At 38.2% G+C, this 27,943-nt stretch overlaps 1 protein-coding gene across 16 annotated transcripts in view; it reads right to left on the reverse strand.

Annotated features, from left to right (window-relative positions):
- MECOM (MDS1 and EVI1 complex locus) overlaps window positions 1-27,943 on the reverse strand; it is a 519,851-nt gene that overhangs the window by 188,673 nt on the left and 303,235 nt on the right. Inside the window, exon 3 of one of the 16 annotated variants that reach the window (XM_081138850.1) lies at window positions 16,373-17,057. The exons of the other annotated variants lie outside the window; for them this stretch is intronic. Within the exon in view, the coding sequence (XP_080994976.1) occupies window positions 17,001-17,057 (57 nt within the window). The 3' untranslated portion in view covers window positions 16,373-17,000. Of the gene's footprint in view, window positions 1-16,372; window positions 17,058-27,943 lie in introns of those variants that run through there. 16 annotated transcript variants of the gene reach the window in all.

Below are 27,943 nucleotides of genomic sequence, written 5' to 3' on the forward strand. Positions count from 1 at the left end.
TAACCTAAGCCAAGATTTCTAATGTTGAAAGGCAACTTAATTAACCCATTTCATACAGTCATCATCAGAGCATCTATTATTGAGAGTGGGCTCTAACTCAAGACTCAAGTACACAGAATTTTCTGCAATACTTTTTAAAGCAGTGCATACACAATAACCCAGTAAAAGTGTGCTCTGCTTTGTTGGGGGTGGAGCTGGCTACCCTTCATGCTTCACTGTAGGCATTAGATTCTATACCCAAATTAGAATGTCACCTTGAAGACCAGGTGTCCAAATCTGCACACTTTGATTGACTGCATACTACAAGGTAAAAAACTCAAGAGCTTACATTTATTTCAACAAATTCATGTTTTTTAATTTATTGCCTAATTTTTGTGTATGAGGCATGAAGCATGACCCTTACTTAGACAATGTATAGGGTGTTTTTAAAAAGATTGAGCTGATAGAGGCTGAGTCAGCATGCATTTACTGAGGAAAGATGAAATGCTGCCTCAGTATCCCTTTCTGAAACTCATGATTAAAGTTTGTTGATATCCCCTTATTTTCTGTTTTCTGAAGAAGATGCCAGAATCTTTCCATGAGCTCTGTGCTAACCCTAAAAGATGCAGGCAAGTCCCCATGTATCTCCCAGGTTCTCAAGGTCAGATTCAAATGAACATTAAGAAGGGCCCTAAAAAAAGCTAGTAAAGGCCACTGGCTGAGTGAAAGTAGGGTATAGGAAAGGGGAGGGATTTCTGGCAGGGCCTTCTCTACCCAGTGACTGTTCTTGTCATCACAGTTCCCCAAATCAGTCTGATAGGATATTGAAGATCTGAATTTAGGTACTGCAGAACGTTTGCAGGCTCCCAGGCAGTGGAGAAAAGATCTGGATCAAATTATATTCAATTCGGAGGCATGTGGGGCATTCTAATGATTTCCATTACCCCTGTGGTCATCTTGGGTGGTGCAGCTCATTAAGGTTCAATCACAAATATTAGGACTCAGAGGATGTCAGACCTGAGAAAGACTGTACGTGGGCCACCAAAGTTCACTGAGATGAAGTGACTTGGACAAGACCTCAGCACCAGGCCATCTTATAACCAACAGTCGGCACCTCCATGACTATTAAACAGGTGGCTAATGTTTGTCTTCTAAACACCTATTCTAAGAGGATTTCACTGGAAAAATCAACAGACTGCAAAGATTCAGAGAGAAGAGTTGCCTAGCATGAACAGTGTTTGCTAGTCCAAGCCCCCGTCAAACACTCTCCTGGAATTCCAGAGCAGGCTCCTAACTCACTCGCATGCTCCCATGTTTACCCCACCGATCACTGGCTCTCAAGAGAATCACACCCTCCTCCTGCCCTACTCCTTTTGCCAATCTCTTGCATGTCCTAATTCTGCCCAATAGAACTTGGTCTCTTTGATCAGGGCTCTCTGCCATCCAGTTAATACTTAAGCTCTTGCCCATGTGTTTCTCTCACCATACCATATTGGATCCTGACCCACAAACATTCTTTCCCCTCCACCTGGCTCTGAAAAGCGCTTTCTGGCCTCTTCTTCCTGTTTTAGAAGATTATGGTTGTAATAACTTAAATACTTTATTCTGTAATCTTAAAAATGCTTCATATCATAATGTCGCATTATAATTGAGATTGATAATATTAAAATTGTGTTCCTGTGGTTGCTCAGATACCATCAGAGTACAGAGGTGGAGACAGACATTGGGTTTTGAAACTCCTACCCTATTTTCACCATAATAACTTAGCTGATTTTACCTGGTTTATATATTGGGCTTCTGAGTAAAGAAAAATTTTGACTGCTTTTCTGTAAAAGGGTTAAAAAAAAACTTTTAAATTACAATAGCACATGACCCAAAGAATTTGCCACCACCTGGTGGCAGCATACCCAAATTTCAACATACCTATATTTTTAGCAAGGACGAAGTTGAATCTGCTACCCAAAAATCATAAAGCAGTATCAGAAATGTCTCAGAGGATTAAGTACAATTATGAAAAAGCGCATTAAAAAGTACAATATCACTTTCAAAATGCAATGTGATAGTATTTGAAAGTTAAGATTCCATAAAAGAATGACTTTGTTGTATGGATCTCCTACTACTTACAGAAAAGATTTTCATTATGTCTTAAAAATAAACTAGCAGAATTCTCTCTGTTTTAATATTTGGACATCAGTGTTATTTATCTTCAAATACCAGGGGGAAAGTTTCATTTCTTCCGCTTGGAGTCCATGTAAATACTCAGATCCTGGATAAATTCTACCTGAGACATTTCCTGTGCTACTCTCAATCTCCACCAAAATAAAACAAAGCAAGAGAGCAAAGACACCTTCTCACAGACCTTCGTTAATGACCGCCCGAGAGAAGAGGAAACACTTGGCTCCTTCAGCCAAGCACCTTCACGGAGGAGTGGAGGAAGAGAGTGAGATATTTTCTTCTCGGGCATTTCAGCTCTCACATAATAGTAATATATTATGTTGGTTTTGTTCGCACACTAACCTCGCTCAGCCAATACCCTGTTCAGGTGAAATCCTTTCAGCATCAGGAACAGGTTCTAGTTGGTTAAGCACCTGGACAGTGGAGGGGAAAATGAAATCTGAGCCCTGCCAACCTCTGCTGCCTCTCGGTCCAGACCCTCAGAGACCCTTCCCCAGCAGAATGCAGCACCCCTGCCCTCTCTCCTCTGGCTGTGCGATTCCGAAGTCGTCGTCCCCTTGCTCATAGTGATTGTTTTAGGTTATGTTCGCAGGCAAGACGTGAGAGAATCAACAAGACAGACCGGGGGTGTCCTGCAACCTGCCCAGGCTGGAGGACACCGAAGGAAACTTGCTCCTTAAGAAGCCATGATTACTTTGTATCAGACGTGGGTTTGCCAGCAAGATTATAGCCATACAAATTGTTTGTAGACCATCCGTGAGCACATGACATTCTAAGCAAATAGCAATTAGTCAAAGTGGCAGAGTTTGCAACTGAAGTCTGCGCCTAGTTCCCCTAAAATTCACCAGCAGTGTTTACCAGCTTTTCCTAGCGTCAACTACAAGGAGCAAAATAGGACTTGATTCACAACAAGTAATGAAGTGAGAGCAATAGAAAGTGAGGAAAAGGAAATAGCAAGAATCGGTTTAGTACTTTTGAAACATAAGGGTATTTTTCCGGACATGAACATGAGAATGACCTAAGGTGCTTCTCATACTTACAACAGATGGAGCAAAATTGATTTTAATCATTTAGAGTATGTGTCACCATTAATTCTTTCAGAGTGCTAAGAGCATGTCATAGCAAATATTGGACACCCCAGGGGTCTCAACTGTTGCTTAAAATGAAACTCATTGATGATCATGACTTTGCAGTTGCTAGATGTTACTACTGTTACTTCATCTTATGGATTTGTTTCACAGCATCCATGCTACAAAACCAAACACTACCAGCTGTGGTCTTCCAACAATTTGGAACGATATTTAAATTTTCCTTATACAGTAGAGGTACAAAGCCAGTTGCATAAAAGTTTATATGTTTATTTAAAGTCTTCAGAAGAAGAAAGTTTCCAGAAAGAAGTCAGATGAACCAAAAATGCTCAATGTCAAAGTTGCCAAGTGAAAAAACAAGCATATTCACACTCACACTAATTAGCCTTCCTGCTTTGGTTATTATGTAACAGGCTACATTACGACCTGCTGCCTTGCTCCTGGGCCAGCACTGCCTATCTTGAGATCACTTTTGATACTCCTAAGGTAAAGGAACACCAAACAGTAGTCATTTATCTGACAAAAGGCCTTGTGTTTTTCTTATTCTATCAATCATTAAACTAGTAATGTCTTTTATGTTATTGCTTTGACATTCATTAACACTCGCGGCAGAGGAAATCTTTGCAATTACAAATCCTCCTGACCATCTAAAGTTGTTTTTCCTTGGTTTGTTACAATTTTTTTAACTGATGCAACAGCACTAAGATAGGGGTTGAGAACTTATCCCATAGTTCAACTTGAGCTGTCTCGTTTATGACTCAAATGCAGTTGATACACATACTTCTCTTTTAAAAAAATCAGCTTTCGACATGTCCTTGTTAACTTTTACGGCAAGCATGACTGACTAGCTTAAGAGGAAGGAGCACCTCAGAAAAACAAAGTCTGATAGCTACGAGGCTGCTGTGTTGTCATAAATATTCTTCCTCCTGGCAAACACACAAACCCTTGGGAGAGTTTCCACTAAAAATTCAAAAGGCTTCCTTATCATCTCAAATGCCTGAAACACATTTTATATAAGTTCCTTATGATCTGAAACCACAAACAGAAACAAAGTAAGATGAGTGTCTAATATGACAAAGTGAGAACTTGGAATATCATAGAGTAACTCGTTCACTTAGAAACCACTCCTTTTGTGGGAATATCACCCATAAAAACTGATTATACATCGTCCACAGCCATATTATCATCTAGCATCGAGAGAAATAAAACTGAACAAATACTTCCCTTGTTAATAAAGAGCAATTTAGAGGGTGGGAGAAGAACCAGTTTCCTTCTTGGAAAAATTCATGTATTATGAAAACGTCTTTTATTTAAGGAGTGGATTAACCTCATTGTGTCTGCATTTATCTTCTACCTACTTACAGAGAGTACAATGGGATGGAAGTAGATTTCAAAATATTTCTCTAATATACATCATTTTTAATGTTACCAATATGAAAACCAATATAAAAATGTTTCTTTATATGTTCCTTTAACTATCATTTTGATATTAATACTTTAATTAAATTATCTAGTACTTAATTAAAATCATAGACTGAATTTGGCCCCAGGGAACTATAATGATTTAAAGATACTTAGGACAGGATATTTCACAAAGATTCCATCTCTCTTCTAAGAATCAAATTCAATCAAAACAAGAAGATGTGGGACATGGAGTGATCTGAATGTATTTATTCACTCAACAAACACTTAGGAAAGACACTGCATCAGAGACCTTGCAGCTGTGCCGAGAAGGAAACTTTACACTTCCCTCTACACACAGGGAAGAGATTTTACCTGTAGGATAACCAAATCCACGGTTTCAGGAAGTGAACTATAATGGAGTTTTAATGTCCTTTGGGCCCTGCCTCAGCATTGTTCATTTTCAGTAAATGAAAGCAATACAAGCTTTGCAAAGGGATTTTAAACTATTACAGGGGAAACTTAGAAACAAATCCAATACCACCTTAGATGTAAGATTCCGAGAACTACTTATCTTGTGGAGATCTTTAATCTGAAATCACTGCAGGTTTCATGAATATTTAAGACGCAAAGGCTCAAAGAAGACAGTTGAAGGGAAAATTGCTGTTGGCTGATTTTTAATAAATAGATCCTTTCTAGGACTCCCAGTTCTCAGTGGGAATTGCCTCAAAGACACACTCCACCTATAATCATTTCTCAAGGATTAAGACCCAAGAAATCATGCTTGGGAGGCCCATTTATTGCAGACAGATGGGTAATGGTTCAAAAAGCAGCTCTCCCAAGTGTGAAGAGAGACTATAAACCTGCACCCAAATTGAGGCAAAGAGGTGGGGCCATACCTCCCCACCCAACACACACCCACACTCAGGTTTCTCATGACTTCTCTCCCCACCCAGGTCTTGGTTGCTTTCCCTTCCTCATCTGATTCCACCAGGATCAAAATGTTCTTGAGATAAAACTAAGGGAAGAATTGGGCATGGAGTATAAGATTAGGTCACTAGATTTGGGGTTGAGTGACCACTGTGTTGTTTATTGGCAGCATGAATGTGGGCAAATACTTTAAGGTCTTTCAAAGTAAAGTCTGCCCCAATCAGACCAGAGATCATCTCAAAGTCCTCATAAACCAAGAATCTGATCCACATAAACTTTTCTCTGTAGAACATCCTGAACCAACACCCCCATTCCAGATATACCAGCATAATGCTTAAACCACTATGGGAATTCTGACTCCCATATTTTCATTCGAACTGTGTATTCATTAGTATAGCTACACATTTGGGGGGGGGTAATGTACCTTGGGTCCTGATGCCACTAATATGGACTCCTACTCTCTACCCCTCTAAATACCATATGCAAAAATAAATTATACTATGTTTTTTCTTAAAATATGGCCAGAGAAGGCTTTCAATATGAATATGGATGCGTATTTCAGATGTTACAAACCTGTTGATTCTTGATTCTGTCCACACCGTCTCACCTCCCTTCCCACTGCACTCCCCCACATCTCCAACAGCGCTGTGAGTCCCTCATAGAAACCTTGCAAAGATGAAGGGATCCATTGTTCGTGCTCTACTTAAGATGGTAGTGCTAAGTAAATGCACTCCGACAATAATTTTTCAATATTTTCATGGAGTGTTTCAGATTAATATCTCCATAGGGTCATTATCTCTTGGCCCCCATTCGGCCTATTGCCATGTCATAAGCTTTGTTCAAGAGACGTCCAGTCCACTGTCATAATCACAGGCTTGACTCTGTTAATAAAGAAAGTGCAAAGCACTAAGCATTGGGTTTCCGATCTAGTAATAAGAAAGAGGACTATAATTTACATCGAATAATCAAAATTTACATGCTAAGTCAAGAGAAGCCTTAGATATCCTCGCTTATAAGCCATTCAAATAGAAAAATTATTTGTATAACAAATGGCCTTGCTGCGTCTGCTTAAATACCTATGGTTACGTTATCTCACAACTTTTTGGGTTAGCCGAGTTCAGTCAAAATAGCTCCAACTGTTAAAATGTCTGTGCCCTCTTAAAACTTCAGATCCACAACTTTAATCAATTCTATGCCAACATGTGCAATAAGGCATACATCTAACCGCGCTACTATGTCACAGCTCTTTAAATATTTGAAGCTATTGCTCATGTTCCTTGTAAGTCTCCTCTTATCAAAATATCCCTAGGACCTTCAACTCATTGACGTGATCTCCTCACTTCTTGCTATCTTTGTGCCCTTTCTTTGGAAGCTGTCCAGTCCATAAATATCTCTCTTAAAACATAGTACCCCCAAATGAAGACAATAACCCAAACAGTCTCTAAGCACAACAGAGCTAAACCATTACCCCATTAAATCAGGTCACTGTACTTCTACACTGGAGCCTGGGGTTCTATTAGCTTTTATAGCCACTCCAACACCTTGTTGGGTTATATTATGATTTGACAAGGCCTTGCTCAATAAGTGGCCCAAACTAAGACATCAACATTTACTTCTGTTTCTTCTGCTGTCACTAGTTAATGAATTAACCTGAAGCAATCTTTCTTAACTCCATTTCCTGAACTGCTCTGCGGGGTCAGTATTCGAATGTTGACTATAGCTCTTGCTGTTTAACACGCTGTTGGGTTGGTTAATGTGGAATTAATGGAACATCAGTGGGATTTCATTAAATAACAACATATCGCATCATTCTCCACAGGGTTGTGATTGTTCTCTGCAACTGAAAGAGCTGCTCAAGGTGAGTGTCTGACTAGATTACGTCCAACCTGAACAGCATGTTTTTTCCTCCCATCATAACATTTTCTTCCCCCTCTTAAAGCTGACAAAGTGATTACAGGAATACAGAGTTCTGAAGAGAGGAAAACCGTAGGATTCGTATCGCATGAAGCAAGATGCCACCCAATCCACCCTAGGGAAAGCTGGGAGAAAAATGTGTCTTTTATTTTTTCTATCATAATACAGAAAATAAGCACTAGCAGTGTTGATAGCCTATGGCTTTTCATTTAGCATCAACAATAGTGGCATGTTCTATGATTTTACTTTTTCAGCACCATCCCCAAACAAAGCAATGAAACGTAAGATGATGTGAATGAGACCCTGAAATTTAAGGAGGCAGAATAATGGCTTGCAGGTGTGAACATTATTCATATTTTAAACAAAATTAAATTCTTCCCCATTACTCTAGGAAAATCAATATAACAATTACCAAGAAGTAAGATGCTTTTGATATTTAAAAGATATGCTCATTTTGATGACAGTTTTTAACTCACGTTAATCAAATAGAGTAATGTGTACAGCATTTATATTATCAAGACTAATACCCAGGTGAAACTTATAAACTAATCCTTCAGTTATGGCCTACCTACCCTGTGAAATTTATAAACCCCAAACACAGGATCCTTTTATGTCAGTTTCTTTCAGGTATAAATCAACGTGATGGGTGCGACACAAAGGAGAGGGGGCTTAGAACTGACATGGGTGCAGATTATTTAAACACCCAGAAGATGTTTAGAAGAATGTGATTATTCTAGAGGACATTAGACAAGAGTTTTTCAGTGAATACATGCCGGTCTAAAAGTCAGGGAAGGCTGTAAAATGTTCTCCCTAGGATGTGGAATATGGAAGGAGTTAGCCCTCTTTGTCTTTTTAAACGTCATCAGGGCTAGGCTGGTACGAGGCACCCCGACAATACTTGATGAACTTGAACATATAGCATCTATATCTGCAACTTCAAGAAAGGCTAGAGAGAAGGAAGATAGAAAGCCATGCACCAAGCCCTGTTTAAAAAAGAGCATAATGTTAGATAACAGAAGAGAACCGATGCTCCAACGTCTCCCCACACTCTGCCCGTTTATGCTCAAGGCACAGCACAGGGACCAGGGACACCCTGGTGGCGACACCACCATTATGAACATTGCAGAGTTTGTTTCATGTGCCCTTACTTATTTGCTGAAACTGTCGTTTTGTTAAACTGAAGGAAAAAGAAACCTGATGAATTCATATAATTAGCACATTATGGGTACTTGTTAAATATTTTAAAAGTAATAAACAATTTTTCTGAGCAAATGGAAAAGCTGTGAAAAAAAATACAAAAGTTTTAAATGTAATATTTTGGAATCAACCGAGATTCTACTGAACTGGCCTTAAAGCTCTTTTTTAATTTTATTTTTTAAAACAGAATCAAAACCTGGACACAATAAAGGGGTCTCTTTCCGAGTATTTTTACATCCCTAATACCTCTTATTTGAAGAGAAGTGGCACATATTTAAGTACTTTTGTACATATTATTACATTCTAAGACAATGATCACCTAAAAAGTTCACAAGAAAAACAACACTATTTGATTCATTAATGTCACCGATCAGCTTGATAAACAAGTCATTCTGATGAGACTGAGAATGAGAATGGGGAGGGGGGGGTAAATCGAAAGCTAAATTGAATACACCATGTATGACAGGATACTTAAGTATGGGTAACCACAGGTTTTTGGATTTCCAGTCAAAATACTGGAAGAAAGAAACTATTCATCAAATCCCAAGCCAATAATCTACAGAGTCATGAAAAGCCTGACTCCCTCGCTTCCCAGAGGACAAGAGAGCTTGCTGTTCCTTCCTCTTCATACAATGACACACGCTGATAACATTCTCAGATAACCGCGCTCATGGAATATGTGGCTACACTGACTCATCGAATGTTTTCTTATTGAATTTATTGTGGTTACACTGGTTAATCAAATAGGTTTCAGATGTACAATTATATAATACATCACCTGTTTATTGCATTGTGTGTTCACCACCCATAGTCTAGTCTCCTTCCATCACCATTTATCCCCCTTTCACCCTGTTCTACCTGCCCTCGCCCCCCTTCCCTCCGGCAATCACCACACTGTTGCTTATGTCTATGAGTTTTTTGTTTTTGTTTTTTGCTTCATCTTTTTGCCTATTTCACCTAGCTCCCCAACCTTCTCTTCCCTGACAGCTGTCAGTCTGTTCTCTGTATCTATGAATCTGTTTCTATTTTGTTTGTTTGTTTATTTTGCTCAGTAGATTCCACATATAAGTGAAAACATATGGAATTTGTCTTCCTCTCACTTGCTTATCTCACTTAGCATAATTCCTTCCAGGTTCATCTGTGCTGTTGTGAAAGGTAAGATTTCCTCCTTTTTTATGCCTGCATAGTATTCCATTGCATAATGTACCACAGCTTTTTTATCCACTCATCTACTGATGGGCACTTGGGCTGCCTCCAAATCTTGGCTATTGTAAACAGCACTGCAGTGAACATACAGGTGCATATATTCTTTCAAATCAGTGTTTCGAGTTTCTTTGGATATATTCCCAGAAGTGGAATTGTTGGGTCCTAAGGTATTTTCATTTTTAATTTTTGTGGAAACTCCATACTGTTTTCCACAGTGACTGCACCAGTCTGCATGCCTGCCAGCAGTGCACAAGGGTTCCCTTTTCTCCACACCCTCGACAGCACTTGTTGTTTGTTGGTTTATTGATGGTAGCCATTCTGACAGGTGTGAGGTGATATCTCATTGTGGTTGTAATTTTCATTTTTCTGATGATTAGTGACATTGAGCTTCTTTTCATATGTCTATTGACCATCTGCATGTCCTATATGGAGAAGTGTCTCTTCGGGTCTTTTGCCCATTTTTTCATTGGATTGTTTGGGTTTTTTTGGTGTTGAGTTGTTTGAGTTCCTTATATATTTTGGATATTAACCCCTTATCAGATGTCTCATTGGCCAATATGTTCTCCCACTCAGTGGGTTGTCTTTTCATTTTGTTGATGGTTTCCTTTGCTGTGCGAAAACATTTTGGATTGATGTAGTCCCATTTGTTTAGTTTTTCTTTTGTTTCCCTCACTCCAGGAGATATATCAGAAAAAATATTGCTACAAGGAATGTCTGATATTTTACTGCCTATGTTTTCTTCTAGAATTTTAAGGTTTAATGATTTACATTTAAGCCTTTAATCCATTTTGAGTTTATTTTTGTGTATGGTATAAGTTGATGGTCTAGTTTCATTTTTTTTGCATGTGTCTGTCCAATTTTCCCAGCACCATCTATTAAAGAGACTGTCTATACCTCATTGTATGTTCTTGCTTCCTTTGTCAGATATTAATTGACTGCAAAAGCATGGGTTTGTTTCTGGATTTTCTATTCTGTTCCATTGATCTATATGTCTGTTTTTATGCCAGTACCATGCTGTTTTGATTTTGATACTAGATAGTGTGATTCCTCCTACTTTGTTCTTTCTCCAGATTGCTGTGGCTATTCAGGGTCTTTTGTGGTTCAATATAAATTTTTGGAATATTAGTCCTAGTTTTGTTAAATATGCTATTGGTACTTTGATAGAAATTGCATTGAATCTATAGATTGCTTTGGGTAGTATGGACATTTTAATTATGTTAATTCTTTCTATCCATGAACACAGTATATACTTCCACTTATTTATATCTTCCCCAATTTCTTTCTTCAGTAGCTTATAATTTTCTGAGTACAGATCTTTTACCTCATTAGTTACATTCCCAGGTACCTTATTTTTTTGTTGTTGCAATTGTAAATGGGATTGTTTTCTTAATTTCTCTTTCTGATAGTTCATTATTGGTGCATAAAAGTGTGACTGATTTCTGCATATTAATTTTGTATTCTGCTACGTTACTGAATTCATGTATGTGTCAGTTCCAGTATTTTTTTGATGGAGTCTTTAGAGTTTCCTATATACAGTATCATGTCATCTTCAAATAATAACAGTCTTAGTTATTTCTTTCTAATTTGGATGCCTTTTATTTCTTCTTCTTGTCTTATTCCTGTGGCTAGAACTTCCAGTACTATGCTGAATAAGAGTGGTGAAAGCAGACATCCCTATCTTGTTTCTGATTTGATAGATAGATAGATAGATAGATAGATAGATAGATAGATAGATATACTCATTTATTCAAAAATATGTTTATGTTTACTAAATGTTAACTCTGTGCCTGGCCTAGAAAAACGTAAAAAAAAGATACATTAGAAGCCATTCGTGCCAGGTGTTTCAATCTCTGGAACCTTAGTGGCAGAGTAGTAACATAAAAATATGAAGAGTCAGGTGTAATATAATAGGGAGTGGTGAGGTCTGTGTGGAAGTAAAAACATATGGCCCCCTTAAGTCATTCAAACTCAGTTTCTTTTTTTCTTTTCTGAATACTGTATCTGCCAGAAGCAGCCCACAGGCTGGAAGTCAGCAGTCCCAATTTTGTCTAACCTCTTTACTTTTTTTTTCAAATAATCAGAGTCATGTCCTGTTTTCAATCTCATAAATGCATTAATTTGGAAGCTTTATGCTCCTCTCTCTTCACCACTTTAATTCAATGTCCCCAGTCCACTAGATAATTTTATTGGTTTGACTCGGTTTTGGGTTTTTCTTCTCTCTCCTCTTTGCTATATATACCAAATGCCAAATATAAAAGTTCTTTCTCAGGAAGAAAAGGATCAGCTTCTAAACAATGAGATCAGACACTGCTGACTATCTAGAGGGGGGTCACCAGGAGCCCTGTGAACAGCTGCAAGAATTGTAGTTGCTTTCAAAAAATACGAATGTTAAGCCCAAGTGACTACAAAGCAACGGAGTTACTTTCATGTTTACTAAATGGAAGCAATTCCATCACCCTTCATGCATGAGAGAGAAGTTTTGGAGGAATTTTCCAGTTGTCCCACCAGCAATGAATCAATTGAATCAAATAATCGGTATAATATTTGGCTCAGCAAATATGTGCAGTGGTCAAGCCAGTTGCTCACTTGGTGACAGCCTTGTAGTTTTAAGATAATTTTCTATGTTAAGCTATTTTCATACATCTCTATACCTCGTCTGTTCATTTGGGGTTTTAATACACACAAAAATTAATTTTAGTATTGATTTGCTTTGTCTTTTGTTCTTATAAGACAGCCAAATAGACATATACAAAAATCATTATGTATCCTGAACACCTATTCTTCCAACCCTGTTCTTATGGATGGAGCCAATTAACAAATAACAAAATGTATGAAAATATGAATTGAATATAAATGATCTAATGTGAATTAATGGTAATGAAAGCTGCTGGGCTACTCAGAAAGTACTTTCCTTATATTCTAAACAAAAGGATTACCGAGCCACACAGAGAATAAGGTGGCAGGATACCTGAAGCAACACAGCATAGAATATTTCTCATCACCTTACACAATCCCCTAAAAGTTTAGATGACCTTGAAAACATTTTGTTACCGTGGTGTAAAGTATAAAATAATTCAGAGAGTCCTTAGTTATTTGGCTGATTACAAACATACTTTGGTTTCTTTTTTTCTGTGCCTAAATCTCTTTATACTTTCACCTGTTTTGGCTCTTAAAATGGTATATTAGCATTAGATTTTGTAAACAGTTATCCATCTTCCCAGCCAAGTTCTCTCTTGAGGCTTATATCAAGTCCCCACTATGTGCCCAGCACTGTGCAAGGGTTCCTGGTGAATAGTTGATGCTCAATAAACATTTATTACAATGAGATCTTATGCAAGGAGCCTTAAGATTTTTTTATTCCATCACCAATAAATTTACATTACTGTGAAAGGAAAGACAGTTCTAATCAGAATGAATGAGGTTAGATACAATAGGTACTCATAGGACTCAATAAATATTAATAGAATTAGCGAAGGCTCTTTTGAAAATTAAATCCCCTGAAAACTGCATTTTTATACATTTATTTATTGTGGTAGTTACAGTGCACTCTAAGAAGAAGCAACTCAATTCATAATATAATCATCTTCAGTGCAGTAAATTAATTCCAGATTTTATTACATTACTTGAGCTCACTTGCTGCTTTAATCTCATGATATAGGGAGGTGGAAAATATAGGTGCAACAAGTCATCTCGGGAGCCAAGGGGAATTATAACTTGCATCTCAATTACAAGGCAAGGACTAATAAATGAATAGCTAATTGTGGGAGCTGAAACAAAATCACAGTACGAGAAAGCTCAGAGCGCTTCAGAGCCCTGAGACCAGCCATGTGAGTTCCACAGAGGGACGGGGCGGGGGAGCGTGAAAGAAAAAGCACGCGGGGCAGGAGGCCGAGGGTGCCTGCCAGGAACCCGGGCTTCCAGGAAAACGGGGAACTTATGCAAGAAATAAACCTGTCTTACAATGGACGCGTTGACTGTCAGCGCCAAGGCCCAGCCCGCTGGAAATCAGAGTTGCTGAAATATATGATTAGCGTTGTGTTTCATGCTCACTTTCATTGCCACACCTTTCGGTGGAGGTCATCTTTCGAGTCATTAAATAATCTTAGAGTGATATGTACACAGAAGAGTTTGTTTCTTATCTTTTCCATGTCACACCTGGTACTTTCCATGAGCTCTTTGTTCTTGTTTTAACAAAGTGTGTAAAGGTTGGGGTTTTTTTTCTTTTTCCCTTCCCAATGACTTAATTTCACTCAGTATTTTAACCCTGTATCAACCACAGTTGTTAGGGATGTCTCTCTACCTAGACACACATTAGTTGTCGACACAGATAATGGAGAAAAAAATTTTATTTTGATTTCAAACAATATATTCCATTCTGATTAAAGATTTTTCTTTATAAATGTATCTAGTTAAATCACTACCCTTCTATTCCTTTCAAGTAAATGTATTAATTCAATAGTGCTTGGTAACCTAATTCTGATATAAATTTTTCATGCCACTAATACACAAGTGTTTTAGGTGAAGCATTATCAAGGTGATAAAGAAATTCATGCTATTGCCAGCCTTCATATAATTATAGTAGAATATTATATAACATGTACAATAGATTTTTAGAGATTAATATGTACCATAGGTATAGATTAATATGTAAAACATATTAACTTGAATGATCTTCTCAACATCGACCATCTTAAGCTGTGAGACAGACAAGACAAAATTCACAGATGAAAATGAAAAATTCCAAGAAACTAGATGACTTATCCAAAACAGAAATAAGTGGCAGAATCCAGACTAGAGCTAGAGCCTTCCAGATTCTTGCCCTTGAAGGCTCTTAGCTTCTGAGATACCTCACTGTGCTGGTTTTCTTCATGCTACTCTGGCTTTATAACGCCACCTGCTTTAAGGATCCCTTCTTTTTCCACCTCAAATGTGGGCAAGACCTCGGGCTCAGTCCTTTGGCACCTTCTTCTCCTCACCCTCTGGCAGGTCCCATATACTACAGAAGCTTTACATACCAAAAGTAAGTAGATAACTCTCAAACTCCTATCTCCAACCCACACCTCATCCTTGGGTGAAGACTCATATCCAACTGCCAGCTTGATAGCAACCGCTTTGGCATTTCACAGCCATACCTGGATTAACATGAATAAAACGAAATGTCTGACATCCTCACCAAACTGGTTTCTCTCCTGATCTTCTATATCATGGGACGTGGCTCCATTGGTCAAACAATGCCTTAGTTTCCCTCTGCTTTCTTTACCCTTGACATCTCACCCCTAATTCTTGGTTTTTCTTTCTCCCTCACAAATAAATCTTCAATCCCTCTTGATCTCTCCAATCCACTGCCATCCCTAGTCCCAGCCATAGCATCAGTTCCCTAGAATATGCTACAATTTTTCCCTCCCAGTCTTGCCCCATCAGACCTATCATCCTCCACACAGAAGCCAAAGTAACCTTTTAAAAGCAGAATCATGTTAAGATACATCCTGACCGCCCGGCCGGGTGTGGCTCAGCGGTTGAGCATCGACCTAGGATCCAGATGATCGGGGTTTGATTCCCGGTCAGGGCACATGCCCGGGTTGGGGCTCGATCCCCAGTCGGGGGCGTGCAGGAGGCAGCGGATCAATGACTCTCTCATCATTGATGTTTCCATCTCTCTCGCTCCCTCTCCTTTCCTCTCTCTGAAATCAATAAAGATATATTTTTTAAAAAAAGATACATCCTGACCTAAAACTGTAAAAGCTTCCTTTTAGAATGTTTAACTATTGATAGGTAACATCTTCAACTATTTCTATATAAATAAAAAGTAAAAAAGAAAATGTAAAGCTTCCTTATGGTCCCTGTTTCCCATCTACCTAGTTCCTCCCGCCCCTGTAGATAACCACAGCTCCTAGGTTCTTAGGCCCCACTGCAATTTTAGGGAGATGCAAGCGTCTTGTCCTGGCCGCTGGGCCCAGCTGGGTCGGCCTGGCTGCTTCTCCGCCCCCACCTTGTTGCATGCTCCTCCTGCCTCTCTAGGCTCACTCTCCTGACCTTCTTTGGTTTCATGAATTAACCAATTTTTTGTCTGCATCAAGCATTTACCTACATTATTTAAGTTAGCTAGTCCACCCCTCTCCTCTCCTCCGTATTTTCCCTCTCTTCCATGTTTTCCACATCTCTCTTCAAATGCCATGTCTCAGCAAAGTAGGTTCTCTTCTGTTGCTTATTTAGTGAGCTGATCACAAGTTGTAATTAAGTGTCTATTTATGTACTCATTCCCTGACTATATCTCACTAGATGAGAAACTCCAGGAGAGCAGGCACTGAATCTATTTATTTATCCTTCTGCTGCTGCCCCTAGTCACTTAGAAGAGGGGCTCCATCTTACGGTTTAATGCATGTTACATAAAGTGAATTAATTAATACTGTCTAGCTGTGTAAACATTGAGATTTTATTCGAAATTTCCCAAGCATTTATATTACAGATGCAGTGAAACATATTATACAAATTGATCTATGAAAGAAATCCTTCGGCCCTCCAAAAAAAGTGAGGAGGTGGGTTCTTAAGAAAATTATGTGTGTTAAAGAATGCATGTTTTGTACACAAAGTCTGCTCTAGGCATAACAAATACAGGGTGTCCCAAAAAATGTATGCACACTTTAATAGCTGATAGCTCAATTTTGAAAGTAAAAATGTGTTTTAATAAACCCTGCCTTTATCATTATTCAAAGCATATGTATACATTTTTGGAGACACCCTATATTTTATCTATTCTTCAAAAATAAAGGGCAAGTAAGAATTACATATTTTCACATGACATCTTTCAACAATGTATTTATTAACCTAAAGCCATTGCATATAAAATGTTATGCCTTGTAACTAAAGTCCTTTGACATTTGTTGCTTTAAAATTTTCTTTTATTTATACTCTTGTACATGTTATTACAATTTTTATCTAAATAAAGATACTAAGTCAATAAAATTTTAGGAAAAAACACTTTTACGTGTGAGTGAAGTGTTTATTTCTTCTTTCCTTTTCAAAGAGGGAGGCGTCTAATGCTTTGTCCTGAATGAGCTTGTTATGATCAACTTTGTGAATTCACTCCCCATAAAAGACACGTCTTCCTTCTCATCCTGAGCATGGCTGTACATCGAAGGACACTCCAGACATTTCCCTTTCAGATCTCTAAAGGAAGTATTAATCAAACAAAAGATGGGAAATTATGACATTCAGCCGCTAAGATTGAACTCAAGTAGCCAAGTTTTAGTTGATCACAGGGTACAGGTGACTATCCATCATATAACCCATCATAACACACACTAAAATGTCTGGGTTAATCAGGACAGAAGCCAAGAATAATATTTCTGCTGATGCTCAATAAAGACTATGAAAGGAATTCCCCTATAACTGTACTCTACAAACATGCAACACCTAAAAAACAATAATAGCATAAAAGGAATTCTGCCTAACAGTATCTTAAACAAGGCAATGACACGCTCTTTTGATGAAATACTAACTGGCTTGGATGACATATGCAAGTTTAAATTATGAAAATGTTAATCTTGAAATTCAATAAAATATGTATCTATGTATATTTTAACCTCTGAAAAAGATCACAGGATTTGATAAAACATTCAAAATATACTAAATAATATTGACAATGCAACATAAAATACTGATATCATCATATTCTCATTTCTTTTCCAACCCCATCTTCCAAGAATCAGCTTCATCTGGAAATCGATGACAATTACCTATACAGAGGAACAGAGAGTCGTAGGATATCAATGGAAAAAATTATAAATCTTCTTTTATTATTAGAATCCTTGTGGTTTTTAGGACAAATACTAAAATTGGTCTTGTTTCTGCCTCAAATCTTGTCCTGGGCATATCCTGCCACTGATATCAGAATTTGGGGTAGCTACGCTGAATTTTTGTTAGAGCATCACGATGTAAAGATAAAGCAGCAACCTAAGAGTCCAGAACTTGAGTCATGCCTCCTAGTGTGTTAGTGCATGACTCCCACGAGGCCAAGTCATTTAGTCACCTTGAGCCTCAGTTCCTTCTCTGGCAAAGTGAGGGTGTGAGCTTGATGATGTCTGCAGCCCATCATACTACATGGTTCTATGAAGAGCCGTAGAAACAGCCATATGGTCACCACAAGGAAGACTAAACACCCCAGAATCCTGTACGTCCGGGTCAGGAGAAGAGGCCATTCCAAATAAGGGACAGCTGAGGGCTTCAGACTCCTTTCCCTTTCTACATTCACTAAAAAACTAACAGTACCTTTAGTACTATGTAACTTTCTCTAGCTAATAGAAATAACCAGAACACTCACAAGAGTCACTTGGGGGATTTTGCAATTAATTTCTCAATAACGTCATATCTTTATGAGATTAAAGACATTTTGTTTCTATTAGAAAAATACCCATAGTTTTTTGCACGTGTCATATATTAACGCACATTCAACATTAATTCCATAAACATTGGCCAAACAACTATTACGTGATAGGCACTATCTATACAAAGTAAAAACACCCACTCCCTACTCTCAAGTCACTTATATTTGATCATATAAAATTGCTGATACTCAATCCTTTATGAATCACAAAATTTCATGTATTTCAACCTAATTGTTTTATAGTAAATTGTGTCATCACACAGATTAATCCCTAAAATTACCATCAGCATTTTGGAAAGCCCCAGTAATTTCGGAAAGTTATTATGATCACTCAGTGATTGCCTAGAGAATTTCTTAACAAGGATTTTTGTTATTTACTTTGTTTTGAGGGAGTGCCTATTATTGTCATTGTGTTTGGAAACATGCATTAATAATTATTCAGTTCTTGTGCATTTGTTCCAGTGTCTTTTCCATATCTGGTTAATAATTGACCATCTATAATCTCCTCAGCATTAGTTACTTATGATGTATGTGTGCACACACATGTGTGCACACAAGATAACTTGTTCCCTTTTCTAATCTTAAGGTACTCTTTATTTTCTTCTAACAGGCATAGCTATATTCTTTTAACCAAAGCTTGTTTCCCTAACAGGATTTTAGACTGCTTGAGAGTAGGATTGGAGCCTATGTTTCTCTATATAACCCACAGCCTCTATCCCAGGGTCCTGCATGCAGTAGATACAGCATATAGTAATATCCAAAAAATGGAAACCATAGAAAACCAGCTATTTGTTACGTGCTGTAGCAGTGGCAGTAATACCATGTTCTAAGTTATTCTTCACAATGACTAAAAAGACAATCACAGTATCACAATATCCAAGTTCTTGATATGTCTGGCACCGTAGAGGGCTTTGTGCATTGCACAGTAAGTGCATCTGGCTATGTCAGTTAGTACAAGTAAATTTCCAGCTTTGCCTAGGAAAGGAAAATATTTGTCAGGAAAATGAATAATAAGGTTTGCATTGTGATAGAGTAAGGGAGAAGCTTGGTAAGTTTATACAAACACCATGGAGAATTCAAAGTATCCAATCACAGTTAGACTTTCTTTAAATGGAGCTTTCTCTCAAAATAAACAAATAGCTGAAAATATCCCAATTTTGAATAGCTGTCTTAAAATTTGAATACCATACCTATCTAAGCAAAATCGAAACACTTCCCCAAATGATTAGCATGTAGTGCACATATCAATTGCTTCATGGTGCAAGAAATGTCAAATGGCCCTGGAGACAATGCCATGCTTTCCTGTACAGTGCAAACATATTTCTTCTTGAAACACAGTTTACATAATACAGGAAACGGCTTCATCTGGTTCCTGGTCTTTTTGATCAAGTCAAAAGCCTTAAAGGAAAAAAAATGTTTCTTTTACATTTTACTTTTTTTTTAGACTTTTGTTTTTCACAATTTATATTTCCCTAAGTTGAAAATGGGAACTGGACAGATATGGAGAGCAATGTGCTCTAAGAAATACTTCACCAAAAGGCAAGCTTGTGACCTTTATCGTGAGTTCCGCAGGTGGTCAAAAAGAAAAAGAAAAAAATAAGCCTGTGATTCAGGAAAAGTTGATTCCACAGTTTAAGATAAAATGTTCACTTCAAAAAAATAAACTCAAAGGCCTAGAGGTAGGAACTACTTGGAGAGTTTGAGAAGCAAGGTGGTGACTGTGGCTGATAAGACAAAGGAGGAGTTGGAAAGAGATTAGGTCAGAGGGGACCTGGGGCCACACTAGGTGGGGCCTTTGGGACCTTACTGAGTGTTGCAGGACTTTGCATTTACTTTGAATGAACTGAGAAGCCACTGGAGACTTTTGAGCCGAAAAGTAAACTAACTTAGGTTTGTAATCAGTCACCTTGGCTACAACCTGGAGAACAGGGTATAGAACAGCAACCAAGGTGGAAATGAGAAGACCAGTGGGTACATACTGACTTCATCAGGCCAGAAATGGTGGTGATTTAGACTGGGGTGGTGGGGGTGGCAAGGAGCAAACGGATTCTAGATCTATTTAAATAATTGAACTAATATGATTTAATGATTAATTAGATGTAGGTGTGAGAGTATGAGGAGAGAAAAAGATAATGCTAAAGCTTTTGTTTTGTTTTTGCTGGAGCACCTAAAAGAATGGGGAAGCATATAGAAGAAGCAGATTTGGGGAGGGAGGGGAAAAATCAAGAGTTCTGTTTTTGACATATTAATAGTGAGATGTCTCGTTAGAGATCCACATGGAGATGTCATTTGGAAGTTGGATCTTCAAGGCTGAAGTTAAAGAAAGGGGTCTAGGAAAGAGATAGACATTTAGGAGTCAGCATGTAGGGCTGGCATGGAAGCTGTGAGGTTGGAAGAGATCACTGTCCCAGAGAAAGTGCACGAACAAGGGTGAGACGACATCCGAGTACTGAGCCTCAAGCGCTAAAAGGGTAGAAAGAGAACAAGGAATGAGCAAGGAGATTTGGGATCAACCAGTAAAGTAAGAGAAGCAGGATTAAATGGCTGGCAGGAATTCCAGTGACTAACATTTTTCAAAAAGGAGAAATGATGAACTGAATTAAATTCTAAAAGTAAACTGAGTAAAGTGAAGCCTGAAGCTTGACCATTGGATTTGGGAATATGGTGGCCGCTGACGGCCTTAGCAAGAGAATCTCTTTGGTGACATGAGGAAAGAATGAAAGAGAAAGAGAAACTGTAGGTTACAGTGCTCTGCTCGAAAGAAGAGCAGAGAAATAATGCAATAACTGGAGTGGTAAGTGGAATCCAGAGAGGTTTTGTTTCTAAAGATGGAAGATTTACAGTGTATTTATACACTGATGGAAATGATCAAAAAGGAGAGGAAATATGTTGGTGCAGCAGAGAGAGTGAAGAATTGCTGGAGTATGTCTGTAGGTAAGTGAGAGAGAAAGAATGGGATCCAGAGGAAGGAGTTCACCTTAGATTAGAGCTAGGACGTAAGAAGCAGGATGACAGGAAAGAAGGCAGAATGAGAGGTGACCGACACAGGAGACTTCATCATTTGGGTGATGTGGCACATAGACATTCTAGTTTCTCAGTAAAATAATAAATATGGCTATTGGCTGACAGTGAAAAAGAAAGAAGGTATGTGAGTTAAGGGCAATAGAAGGTACAAAATAATTGCTATAGAATGAGTGTTTATTCCCCCTGCACCCCAATTCATATGTTGGAACCTAATCCCCAATGTGATGGTATTTGGAGGTCAGAGCCTTTTGGGGTGATTAGGTCATGAGTATGTAACCCTCATGAATGGTTTTAATACTCTTATAAAAGAGGCCAAAGAAAGCTTCCTTGACCCTTCTTCCCATGTAAAGACACAGCAAAAAGATGCCCATCTATGAACCAGGAAGCAGGCCCTCATGAGACACCGAATCTCCTAGTGCCTTGATCTTGGACTTCCCAGCCTCCAGAACTGTGAGAAATAAATTTCTCTTGTTTATAAGCCACCCAGTCTATGATATTGTGTTAAAGCAGCCCAAATGGACTAAGACAATGGTTCTTTAGGAATGGTGTAGAGGCAGAGTAGGTGGAGAGCTGGATTTAACTAGGATTTGGGAATGGCCAGTTGAGAAGAAAGAGAGTTGAAGTATACACAAAAGAGTGTTCATAAATGATGGGCCAAACTGGTTAAGAACACTGAGCCAGGACAACCAATCAGGACAGTCACTGATCCAGAAATAAACTGTGTTTTATTAAGCCACAGATCTTTTGGGGTCTGTTACTGTATCCTAACATAACATAACTAATTTAGAATATAGAATAATTTATGAATTTAGAATTTAGAATAATTTATGACCCTTATATTTTTTAGTTTTTCTTCCCTGTGATCTGCCATACACATTTAGCTACAGTTTCTTAGAATATCCAGAGCTTCCTCATTCTGTCTTCTTCATCAGCTCAGCCCTACTCAGTCACTTTTCTTCTTTGGTCACACTTTCCAGTTATTGTATTGATCACTCCCTAAAGTGGGCCAAGCATGAACTGACCACATTGCCCAGTAAATATCTTCCCCACAAACTCCTACACAGTGACTGCAACATAGTACTTATCTGTAGATAAATAAATACATAAACTGTCAACCGTGAGTTCAGCCATAATCATTTATTTCTAGAGGTGGGGGTGTTAAGAGAAAAGGAAACTTATATCACATGCATAGTTCATGGGTTATGTCTCCATCTATGTTCCACTCCAATATAACACTCTCAATGTAATCCATTCATTAAAACTACTATTTAATAATTTAAAAATATCACTTTCTAATTTCTTTTTACATTCATTTTTATTCTGTCCTGATTTTACAAAAGAGGAAACTGAGGCCTTGAGTATTTTACCAAAACACACAGTGAGTGGGATTTCTGAGCCTCAGATCCAGCCCCACCCATGTTCTTCCCCCCATGGCTCACCTCTTTGCCTGTGCTGCTTCTGCAATCAGGATGTGCAGACCAGGGTGGATTCTGAGCCAGCCGACAAGGCTTTCTCACATCTCTCATCCTTCCCAGGCCAAGTCCAGAGGAAAATGGAGGAGGGAGACATCAGGAGCTGCTGGGATCAGCCCTGTGCTCCCTGACCCCAAGGACCTGAATGTGAAGCAGATGGAACCCAGACACTCATCCAAGACTCACACTGTCCTGTTTGGCTCTTTTGACACTTCATTTGGATATATCTGTTTATTCTTTTAAAAATACATTTGTGCTCACAAGTTGGAAACAAAAGTACACAGACAGAATCCTTTTCTAGAGATGTTTTGCCTCCTTCCGATAGAGGATGGGAAAGAGAATAATTCAGCCATCTAACTGATGTCTGAAAGAAAAGTTATCAGAAAGCTAAGAAACTTGTTTGTCTTTGTATGTTAGGTCTTTGGACAGAATTTTCTGTATGTGTACAAATTAGGAATAACAAATTCATGGCCCTATACTATCCTGTGTCCCTCCAGCATCAAGAGCAATCATTATTATCTGATCCCAACAAATTCTCACTGAGCCAGAAGAGAGCCTCAGAATCCTTCACCACACATTACTCCCCACAGCCATTAGCAATAGATGATCATGAGCACAGGACTGAAATCAATTTGTGATTCCAGGTGCAGACATAGGTCATCACTAGATAGAGCCCAAGACATCATAAATTGCCTATCACAGATGAAGTGAAACAGGGGCTCAAATGTTTAACACTGAAGTCATTTGTTCTTTGGTCAATAATTATTTTCCCAACATATTCGACAATAGCTTGCACTTTCTTAATTAGAGTTTTAGGACTAAGTTAAAATAATGATACATTTATATTGAGAAATGCTAATCCTTCTGTAATTCACAGTAATTTTTAAGGCCTGACCAGGAAATGGAAAACTTTTTGACAGGGTCTGGGCTTAAAGCCATGGATGGCATCTAATGTTTAGTGTTGTATAATTTACAAACTTCTGTTCTTTCAACAACTACTCAGAGAATGAAGTTGCTAAGTAAATATACAGCTCAAAAATAACACAGAAGAGCTAACCCACCCATCACATCTTGCAAAAAGGTGGTGGCCCAAAACGGAAAGACAAAGTGCACGAACTGCCTGCCAGAAACACCCAGATACTAAACAATCTCTTTGTTAAAAAATAAATGCAAGTCTCCTAGGATGCCTCAACGAACTAAAAATCTTTTGATTCCGTGAGTGAAATGCATCTGTGGTTGACACAGTCACATCAACAAAGTTTGATGATTTTATTTCATGTCTAGGGCTCTTAAAATCATGAGGCCTGGGGCACAAATGTCACCCAGACAGGAGGTTTCATGTGCATTCACATATGTCAAACATTTTCCACTTAGAAGAAATATAATTTTAATCAAGTCTTCATTATTACATGTTTCAGTAGTCAAAAAAGGAAAAAAAAATCCTGCCCATGATCCCTCATTTATACCTGTCTATCTTAGAACTCTCCTGACATTGGCAGTCACAATATTTAATAAATTAGATTTTAAAGGGCATGATCCCAGATACACAGAAATGAAGTTAACTTTTCCCCCAGTACCAGGACTTTACAAAGAATTTATTAAATAGTTCTCTTCACTTACTGTGGTCCTCAGAGTGACAGGGCCAGGGATGAAGATTTTAGTGATATCAACAATATTACTGATCTAAACCGCTAGAAGAGTTTTATTTTCTTTACAGAAATTCTCTGGCAATTCTTGCATTAAAGTTAAACACATCACTGGAATGAAACACTCAAAATACAGTACCTTTAAAAGTTAAATGGTGCTAAAATTTCTTTTAATTCAAAATTTTCAAAAGGTTAAACAGCATTAGAATATGTAGCTGGGAATTTTGTTTTTTTGGTCTTGTTAACATGACAATCATTATATGACACTCAAATTAAGGTTAATATCCTGGCAAAAGAATTCCTTTTGTCAACTGGTGGTCTGTGGCTTGAGACTTCACTGAAAGGCTTCACTTAAAAAGGCTATGAAAACATCAGCCACTGATCCAGAAGTTCTCAGTCGCTCAGAGATGCAAGGTCATCCATAATTGTCTCCATCTTTCTTTCCTCTCTCCAGAGTATAATTACTTCAAGAAACGAAATCCTGGTTTATTTTACTGAAATCCAGAAACTCAGCTCACATAGCCACAGCCACTTCCCTTGTCCCTGGTTTAAATATCCATAACTGTCACCCCTGCCAGGTATAGTCTACAGGACAATGCCTAACCTTAGTGGGCCTCACTTGCAGAATCTGCACATTTTAAAAATATCAGCTCCCCAGTCTTTAGTACCTACAATGAATTGTTCACATGAAAACAGATATCAACATTTGCTTGGAAAAAAGTGTGGTAGAAAAATAACAGGATCCATTTCAGAAATTATAGCCTCAGCCCCATCCTTTGCTAGTTGTCAAAAAGTAAGAATTCAATGTCTCTCCTGCCCTACGTGAAAGTGGGGACGGGATACCTACCTCATAGGATTGTTGTGTTTGTTAAAAGAAGTAACATGACTATGAGCACAGGGGCAATAGAGCTTCAACAAATTAACTGTCTTGGTTAAAAAGATGAGAATCAGGAACTATTTCAAAAGCATAACATCATATTAGGACAGGAAAGGGAGCTTATAAATCACTTAACCGGAACCCTTCACATGCCCGAAGGATTTAGCAAGTAGGTCACACTGAGTGACCTTCACCAGAGCAGTTTCAGAAGACGTGGAAGACAAGAAGGCTGTGTAGAGGAATTATATGGTAGGTAAGAACATGGGGAAAATGGATCTGGACAATACTTTCAAGAATTGTAGCTGTGAAGCAAAGGACAGAGAACTATGGGATTGGGCATGGGCTTTGGAATGTATGTGTCTGTTGGGTGTCTTTTAGGATGGGAGAGTTTGAGCATTTGCATGGCTGAAGTTCAAGGTCAAATATAAATAGGAGGGCCATATAATTTATCACCCAAACCAGGCATTTTTGATGCTATTAAAGTGGATGCTATTAATAATTATGCTGGGACAATAGGGATAAACTGAAACTGTCCCAGGCCAACCAGAGAGTCTGGTGACCCTAAGGATGAAGGGAAATGTTGAAGATTTGCAGAGAGAAAGGAAAACTGATGGAGCAAGATCCCTGAGAAGGAAGGAAAGAGGGGGATCTGAGTGGAGGCATCGCTGGTAGGGGTAAGAGAGGAATAAAAATGTTAACTGTTTCCCACGTGCCAGACGCAGATCAAAAGCCAGCTGCACCCCTATTCTCAGAGAACGTACAGTTTAGTGCACTGATTATCAAGGTGCGGAGGGGAGGAAGAGCGTGGGGTGCCCACCGGGAGGAAATGTGTGGTATCCACTCTTGAGGAAATGTCCAAGGGCTTCACTAGGCAAGTTGTAGTTTGAAAAGCATGTCAATATTATAATTCAGCCTACTTTCTTGCTTTCTTTACTGGCCACATGTTTATTTTGAAATTTTAAATGTTTGAAGGAAGTTACTTTCTTTAACTTTTGTTTTTGCTAGATTACAGCATAGGGAATATAGTCAATAATACCGTGATAAGTACATACAAGGCCAGGTGGGTACTTGAATATAGGGGGGATCACTCTGTGAAGTACATGATTTTCTAATCACTTTGTTGTACATCTGAAACTAATATAGAATAATAATGAATGTAAACTGTAATTGAGAAAAATGTGGTATTTGCCAAGGTATTATTTCCTAAAGTATGTTCCTTTTCACAGTACATGTTTTCATGATGTATTTTATATACCAAATTAATTTTTGTATACTATAAGAAAACTTCTCCTTCAATAAACTTCAGGAAAATTAAATACATAAGAAATTTTTTTAAAAAGAAGACATAGGCTAAAATAGTTCAGAAATTCTGACCGAGAAATAGGAAAATAGCTGTCCTTTAGTGAGCATATATTACTTTCCAGGTTATGCGTTAGAGTGTATATGACATATATGAACCCATACACTGTGCATCCGACCAATAGCTCAGGTATAAAGGGGCTCCACAAATGTCCAAAATTGCAGCTCAGTGACCGCCTTCTTACCTTGGCAGGCTGTGTTGAGTAACAGGAAACACCAGCTTTAAAGCACAGACCCACTGTCAAATCCGCTCACAGTGGCTCTTGGGGTCATTTTTCTGGTAAATTATTTAGCACCTCAAAGCCACAGATTTATCATCAAATTATTTTTCATGTTGTTTATAAAATTATTAAAAATATTTTTAAAATATGTATGTTTATATTCTATAGAATAATATTTTTTCTTATTTTATAAATACCCTGCCAAGTAATTTGATGAGAAGCCTGAAATCAGAAATTATATATAAGACTATATGTAATAATGTATGTAAATAAAAAATAGAGAGAGAATATAGAAATAAACACATATATTTAAATATTTCTACTAATTTTATAAACAATCTGTCAAGTAATTTGGTGAGAAATCTGCCCACACTGCTGACATTTACTGAGCCCCTTTACTGAGCCACTGGGAAAATGTACAGTCTGTGGGTTCTATGCTCAAGAAGTAAAGCTTGCTGAGAAAAAAATCATAAATCACTAAATTAAGAGTAAGCCATGGAATGGTAAGTGGAGTAGAATAAGTACTGTTGAATACAAAAGAAGAGTTTAAATCTGGTTTCATTGGTTTAATCTGATCAGAAAATGTCACAGAAGAGAAGACAAGTAAGCAAGGCCTCGAAGAGTAGGGCGATGCATTTTTAGGGAGAAGAAATGGGTCTATATGTGGTTTGGCGGAAAGTGTTCAAAGGAAGGCTTGGGGAACACTCTAGCACGGCACAAAGAGGAGGTGAGTGTTATTAGAACATGAGGCGTGGGGCTAGAGGAGGAAATAGCAGGAGAGATAAAATTGCAAGGGAAAAGTAAATATACTCCTAATGGTTGCTATCTTAATTCAATACCAAACTAATGGAATTAGATTTCTTTCTGTAGAACACAGGGAGACACTGAAGATTTTTTTCCAGTTTCCAAGCCTGTCCTTCCAGAGCTGGAACTATTGAGGGCCAGTTTCTCCAAACAGCTTCAACTTTCTCTACATGATCTTACAAAACAATATTGATTTCCCCACATGTGGAACCCCCCATAAGCACAATCACTTATTTCTGAGCTATAAGAAAACACTTGGCTTTCTGA

Source organism: Miniopterus schreibersii, assembly GCF_964146895.1.
Source record: "Miniopterus schreibersii genome assembly, chromosome: 5".
Taxonomy (NCBI): Eukaryota; Metazoa; Chordata; class Mammalia; order Chiroptera; family Miniopteridae; genus Miniopterus; species Miniopterus schreibersii.